Here is a 7964-nt window from a genome sequence, read left to right on the forward strand (position 1 = left end):
GAATATGTTGGCTCATCTTTTATTTTTATTTTTGTTTGTTCTTTCATTGCGCATGTATCAAAGCTAGTTACAACTAAAAGATGTTTGCAGCACCACAATGTTTAAAAAGCTCATTATAGCTAAAACAACGGTGTTAAACACAATATTTAATAATTGGCATGCACGATATGATATTTCCCAAGTATTCCATCTTGCTCAAGAGTGTCTAATGGCTACTTCACTATCATCTACCTATGAACTTTATCTCTTATTCACTTATCTTATCTCTATGTAATTTAAACAACTCTACAGAGGTAGCAGATAATTTCCAAGTGCGTCCAATGAACAAAACCAAGAGCCTTTTGCACCCCTTTCTCAAAGCTTACAACCTGAGATCACACAGATTGACACAAGATGGCATGCTCACGCGCTGCCATGAGCTTATAAAATAAATGTATTTGATAGTGTTATAATTATGAATCAGCGTTAATAGAAACTAAAAGTATGATGAAACCAATATTTCATGATGAAAAAAAAAGTTGTGTTGGTGATCAAAAACTTAGAGACTGAACAAAATAACTTGTAGCAATCCATAGTGTTTTGTGAGGAAAGACACGGTGCTTTCCCCACATGATTTAGTTTTTCTGTAAAAATTACAAAGCAAAATTCTCTACCAACTTAATATTAAAAAAAAATCGACAAAGATAATTTTGGAAGAAAAAAAACCCATGAGGAAAAACGTTGTAACAATTGATAATGTTTTGTGAGGAAAACTACAGTGTTTTCCCCAATAAAATCAACAAAGATAATTTTAGAAAAAATCATAAAAAAATCATTTAGAGAAATACTGTAGCAATCCATAGTGTTATGCGAGGAAAACCACAACGCTTTTCCCATATGATTTAGCCTTATTTGTAATTATAATTCTTAACCAACTCAATATTAAAAAAAATCGACAAAGATAATTTTAAAAAAAATCATAAAAAAATCATGTGGAAAAACACTGTAGTAATTCACAGTGTTTTAAAGAAAAAAATTATAAAGCTAAATTCTCAATCAGCTCAATATTAAAAAAATAAAATCGACAAAAATAATTTTAGAAAAAAATATATAACAAAAAAACAAGAAAAAACAAGAAAAAAAAAACCATCTTGGAAACACTTTAGCAATTCACAGTGTTTTGTGATGAAAGTTACAGTGCTTCCTCACATGATTTAGCCTTATTTGTAATTACTTGTAATTGTAATTCTCAACCAGCTCAATATTAAAAAAAAAAATTAAGAAGGATAATTTTGAAAAAATCATAAGAAAAAAAAATCATACGGAGAGATATTGTAGCAATCCACAATGTTTTTAAGGAAAGCTATAGTGTTTTCCCCACATGATTAAGTTTTATTACAAAGTTAAATTCTAACCAACTCAATATTAAAAAATAAAATTGACAAAGATAATTTTGGAAAAAAATATTACAAAAATAAAAAAGAAAACACAAAAGAAACTAGAAAAAAACCATATAAGAAAAAACTGTGTCAATCCATAGTGTTTTGTGAGGAAAGCTACAATGTTTTCCTTACATGATTTAGACTTATTTATATTTACTTGTAATTGTAATTCTTAATCAGCTCAATATTTAAAAAATAAAATTGACAAAGACAATTTAAGAAAAAAAATATAAAAAAACAAAAAAAAACATGTGGGAGAAAACATTGTAGCAATCCACATTAATTTGCGAGAAAAGTTACAGTGCTTTCTCCACATATTGTAACTGTAATTTTTAACCAGCTCAATATTAAAAAATAAAATCGACAGATAATTTTGGAAAAAATCATAAAAAAAAACAAAAACAAAAAAAATCATGTGAAGAAACATTGTAGCAATCCACAATATTTTAAAGAAAAAAATTACAAAACTAAATTCTTAATCAGCTCAATATTAAAACAATAAAATCTACAAATATAATTTTTTAAAAAAAAATAGAAAAACTATATGAAAAAACACCGTAACAATCCATAATATTTTAAAGGAAAAAATTTATAAAGCTAAATTTTTAACCAACTTAATATTAAAAAAATAAAATTAACAAAGATAATTTTAAGGAAAAAAAAGAAATGAAAGTATTGTAGGAAAAACAAAAAAAAAAGTACTCTAGCAATCCATAATAACATGTGAGGAAAGCTACAGTACTTTCCCCACATGCTTTAACTTTAAGTTTAATAAAATAGAAAAACAATGCGAAAAACACTGTACCAATTCACAGTATTTTAAAGAAAAAAAATTACAAAGTTAGATTTTTAACTAGCTCAGTATTAAAAAAGTAAAATTGACAAAGATAATTTTGGAGGGAGGGCAAAAAGAAAAAAAAATATTGTAGTAATCCACAATAACATATGAGGAGAGTTACAATATTTTTCCCACATGTTTTAGCTTTATGTATAATGATTTTTTTTCTGAAACTATTGTTTTTAACTATATAGAATAAACGATAACAAAATCAAGTTCAATTAAAAAAAAAATCTCACCAAACTTGTAAACCAAAACAACTTGGGTTAACCTAACAAACAAATAAACCATTTTAACCCTGTAAAAAAGCAAAATAAAAAGAAATAAATTACAAAACTTAATTTTTAATTACATCAATATTAAAAAAAAAGATAAAAATAAATATTAAAAAAATAATAACAAAAATTTATATAAAAAAAAATAATACACTTTAAATTACTATTGTAATCCAATAAAATGGGTGTGGATTAACAATAATTTCCGCATAAGCTTTTCTTTGAATGAAGCTTCTCCAATTTATTGGAGAAGATCCCAATATATTGCAGTCCTGCAATCCTGACCCCATGACGCAGCCAAATTTCATTCTTCAAGCATCCCTTTGCTATTGCCGCAATAGACTTCATCTCCATCGGTCCTGCACAGCCAAATGTTAAGAATTTTAAGCCAAGTGGCAAAACCTGCACCGATTGCTGCACTGCGTCTCCACTTACACACCATTTCATACAAGTTCAAATACTCAACTCCACCTCCACCTCCACCTACAATCCCGATAATGCCTTCTGGCTCAAGCTTAAAAGAATCAGCATCTATATGAGTTGAAGTTGGCGAAAACCCTCCAAGCCCAGAACCATTTACTCCGCTGCAATGAGATACGTTAACTGCCTCCAGCTGACAGCAAGATTGAATACGGGTTCTCCCAGAGTCAGAAACAAGTGAGCAGTAAGAGAGATTGACGTGCTTCAAGGCTGAACAACCATTAGCTAAAGTTGTAACCAAGCATCGGTAATTTAGGATTGATATAGACTAATAACCTCTAGGCAGGAGCAACTAGCGGCAACCAGTGAAAGTCCATTGTCAGTGATTCCAAAACGGCAGTCCAGGTTAAGAGAAAGAAACTTCAAAGCATAGGATTGCGAAAAGCTTAGGCATGAATCAGGCATCTCAGAGCGACCAGATGGGGGCAAATACTGTAAATGCTGAAGCGGGTTAGCAGCCAGTGAAGTTGGAAGGAGCTAGTAACAAGCCTACTCTGAGATAAAGAAGAAAACATTGGGGAAGAAGGCCAACGAACAATGAAATTGTAAGGACCTACAGTGTGTATTTTTGAATGTTAAACCAGTAATGACAAGTCAAACCAAATGATTCACGATCAGAACTACAGCCAAGCAACTGAAAAACAATAGACAGGCAATCATCGGGCAGGTGCATGATGGGGGTAAGAAGACAACTAAAAGGTTCTTCCATGATGACTTTGTTAGCACTCTTCTGAAGGCTGTAGAGCTCGGATCTTTATGGTAAATTTTTTATAAGCTAAGCTTGATGAGTTGGGAGAGTCAAAACCACATAGAGCGGGCGAATCTCCATATCCATAGCCTACGTGAACCCCACATTTACGACAAAGAAGTTTACTTTTTGAATGATAACGACCCCAAGACACAGGAAGACAGTTTACCTCATCAACCTGTGTGAATCGACTAAGATCAACAGAAAGGAAGGAGATATAACCATTCTTTATAGATTTCTGGTATCCAGAACCTATGTTGGAGGTGATTCGATTGGAAGATGTTAAATTCAAGGGGTATCCACAAGAGCCACAGCTGCAAAGGAGAAAAACCATCAATAAATGCACCGTAAGAAAAACATAAAATCACAATATTCACTACATAAACAAACACCAAACTGATGAAGAGGAGGCGAAGGCTAGGATAGATAAGAAAGCTGATTTGCTAAGATGTTTATATCTCAAGCAAATAGGCTCAGATTTTTAACATTCTAAACCATTTTGGCTTTTTGGATAGAACAGGAATTGTACAAAAAGAGAAGATATAACACCTAAGAGAGCAAGCTTGCAGGGCTAGAGGCTTTGAATGGATAAAAGATTGCAGAGATACAAAAGAACATCGGTGGACAAAAAGTTATGAGTCCTGGCAGTCTGGAATATCAGCAAGTACAAATGGCTAAGAGATATGATGGTGGGGATCAGTGGAAGCACCGTTGAAAGGAATTTCAAGACTGGAAAAATAACGAGAAACAAGTTATGACCCCAAGCAGATTGAACAGTTAAGGAATTCAACAGAGAAAGAATACATATTGACTCTCAAATGCATTTTAGTTGGCATATTTTTGTCACAATTTTCTTGACATGTCTGATAACCCGAGTGCTGAGTTTATCCATCAAAATTTTAAGAATGACATGTAGAGTGTCAGAAAAGAGGTCTGATGGGGATTTCAGCATTGAGGGGCAAGGCCTAGAATGGTGGTAGAAAAGCTATTGAACAAAGAAAATGCCATGCCAGATCCAACCCTTAAAAACGAGTCTGCTAGATATCATTAACATTGAATCAAAGAAATTAATAAGTATTCCAAAAATTGTCAAGTGAAAGGGAAAAAAAGGACAGCAAAGCATGACTAAATTGAATAGCAGCTGCCTTCTTGACCGGTAACTAAAGCAATATTGATGCTCTTGAAGAATGACAAGGAGGGTTTGTGCTTTTAGGATATGATATAACAAAAGAGATGCAAGGGATTAAAACAGCAATTTAACTGAGCGAGTCCCTCAAACAACATGAAAATTGGGCAAGATAATTCACCACTGCACAACTTCTTTAAACAATATTTCTTGACTAACATTCCTCAAACTATACAAAAGAACACGCAATTTATTGGGGATTAGCCCAAACAAAGATCCCAACACAAAGCCCCAACTTGGTCCACACGCCATATGACTAAGAAGAACAACCGTATTGTTGTATTGTTACCATTAACAAAATTTACCTTTGCAGCTCAAACAGAAGCTTAATTCTTGCAGATTGCCTTGTTTTACGCCTAGAAAACCGACGGACAATTCTCGGATCAACGTTGTTATTTCGCTAATCATCTAATGCAAACCCAAACAACCCAAGACCTTAATTTTTCAAAAGAGTTGTATTAACAAAAATGCCAAGCAAGTCAATAAATATATCCAATCATTTGCCTTCACTTCCTTCACCGACCAATAATCGAAAAACATACAGATAGAACATATGTTTTACTCCCCTTTAGCAGGATCTGGGTGATTGAAAGGACCACCCCCAGTAAATTCTTTTGTCATTTCAACATTTTTTATGAACAAAATGTTGGTGATTATTCTTTGTAGTATTCAGCGGTCAAATCAAATCAATTCTTTTGATTAATGACAAGCACATAAAACACACTGAAATTTCATTTTTTTTAAAAAAAAGTCAACAAAAACATGAACCAGGATTGATAACAGAGGCAAAGAGCGGAGAGGAGAAAATGGAAGGAAGTGGAGGATTTAGTTACCTGTACGAGATGTCAGATTGAGACATATCCTCCGTTTGATGATCAGAATTTTATCATTCCTGGAATCCCATTTTGATTATCTGACAACTGAGGAGGAGGAGGAGCAGCGTTGGCAGTTGTGGTAATGGATTTTTTATCGTTGTTGTTCAGTTAGTTAAGATTCATGGGATGGATGGAGAGGTTTTGATCCAAGGAATCTGAAGCTCCTCTCCTCTCCTCTCCTCTCCTCTCCTCTGTGTCTTTTGTTGCAAACACTCTTGACTTTTGGCGTTGATGACTGGTTAGCTGCTCAGAAGATTCAACTCTGGGGCAATTAAAAAAAAAGAGGGACATTTTGTATTTCCGAGGAGGTAAAGGTTATCGTTCCAAAATGGTTGAAATAACAAAGGCTAGGCTTGATAACAGGGTGGGTTAGTAAATAAATTTTAAAAATATTAAATTGATTTTATTTTAATAAAAAAATATTAAAGATATTCAATGAATTTTTTATTAAAATTTTACCTGAGTTTTTCATATTATAAATTAACCCGAGTTTTTAATTAAGTTAAATTAGTTTAATTTTTTTTATTTTTTAAATCTAAATCAATTTAGATCTCAAATCAACTACATCAACAAATAATTGAGTTTTGAATGATCTATTAAGCCGATCTAGATTTTATAACTAAATTTATTATAATATTATTAATTTTAACTTTTAATATAAATTAAAATAAAAAAATATTTAATTATTATTTTTTATATATAATTTTAATAATAATATATATAAAATATTCATATTTTGTTTTGTTTTGTTTTTTTATCAATTAAGTAACACACACACACATATATATTATATCACTACCATATATAATTTTATTAATATTTCATATTTTATCTTGTCTCGCTTGTGCTTATTGTCTTCGGCTCCATTCGGGAACGTGGTTGAAATGATGTTTCCTTAAATTTCAAGATTTTTTTTGTTTGCTAAAAAATTTTTTATATATGTTTTCAAATCGTTTTGATGTGCTGATTTTAAAAATAATTTTTTTAAAAAAAATTATTTCAATATATTTTTAAATAAAAAAAACATTTTAAATCGCAGCTGCTACCACAATTTTATCATTTTCATGGCTTTGTATTTAGCTCATTCTCTCACCTTCTCTTTGTTTTTTTTTTTAAGGTTAAAAAGGGTAAAAGCCTTTCCCTCCTTCAGCTTCGATACTTTAACTTTGTTTAGCACATAATAGTAATTAACTTGATTAATTCTCACGTTTACCAATCATCAGTGGCGGAGCTACAGAGGAACAAAAGAGGGCAATTGCCCCCTTAAAATTTTTTTTTAATTTGTTTTATTAAAATATTAATATATGAGGATAGTGAATTGTTACTGCACGCACAGAAGACGGAAGAAGAAAAGTTGTTATTATAATATAATATATATATATATACACACACAGCTCATTCCCCGAATTTTTCTCAATTTCCCTTTTGTTTCTATATCAAATCAATGGGACCAGCATAAAAATATGGAGTCCCCTAACTAGCAAAGAGTATTTTGCATTCCTGCCTTTGCTGTTTTATTATTTTCGTGAGATACTGTGTCACTTTGTTATTTTTATGAGTTTTTGTTCTTGCCTTTCCCGTAAATTTCTCATCAAGTATAATTAAGTAATTACTCTATTTTTTTTTTTGCTTTATATTTTAAGTAAATTTTTTTATTTTTTTTATTTCATTATTTAATTTTAATTTTATTCTTTTATAATTAGTTATTAAAAATATTAGGGTTTATGATAATTTAGGGGTTTTGATATGAATATATTCAAATATATTGAAAATAAATGTTTAAATCTGCTAATTTAATCAATTAAATATTTCTTTTCTTATTATAAAGGAATAAATTAATATTCATGCAAAACCACTATTCTAGACATCTCTTGCATTGACAAAGTAGTTTATTGAAATTTAATATTTTCATATGATTTGTTTGTAAGTAAAATATCAAGTAGAAATCATGTTTTTCAAGAATTGTTCCTCTTAAACATACACTAGGCATTGCTCCTCAACTAAATATCTAGAAATGATTAAGTATAATTTAATCAACATACTTATTATATGCATATAGATATGCATTAAAACAGGTTCTAATTTTGATGAATTGATGTGTATTTTGCTATGAATTTCATATGAAAGATTTAGAATTATTG

General features: G+C 30.7%; 1 protein-coding gene across 4 annotated transcripts; it reads right to left on the reverse strand.

Moving 5' to 3' along the window:
* Window positions 1-2531: 2531 nt before the first annotated feature.
* LOC133681840 (uncharacterized protein At4g08330, chloroplastic-like) lies at window positions 2532-6138 on the reverse strand. Of its 4 annotated transcripts, XM_062105002.1 has the most exons (4): window positions 5782-6138; window positions 5254-5304; window positions 3985-4076; window positions 2532-2893 (listed from the first exon to the last, which is right to left on the reverse strand). In XM_062105002.1, exons 1-4 carry the CDS (start codon window positions 5805-5807, stop codon window positions 2727-2729), a joined length of 336 nt encoding a protein of 111 aa, XP_061960986.1. In that variant the 5' UTR covers window positions 5808-6138; the 3' UTR covers window positions 2532-2726. The 4 variants fall into 4 exon arrangements, 3 of the variants coding, with proteins under 3 accessions (XP_061960986.1, XP_061960988.1, XP_061960985.1); XR_009836568.1 differs by lacking the exon at window positions 5254-5304 and having other exon boundaries at window positions 2974-4076; XM_062105004.1 differs by lacking the exon at window positions 5254-5304.
* Between the last annotated feature and the right edge of the window lie 1826 nt (window positions 6139-7964).

Source organism: Populus nigra, chromosome 2, assembly GCF_951802175.1.
Source record: "Populus nigra chromosome 2, ddPopNigr1.1, whole genome shotgun sequence".
Classification (NCBI taxonomy): Eukaryota; Viridiplantae; Streptophyta; class Magnoliopsida; order Malpighiales; family Salicaceae; genus Populus; species Populus nigra.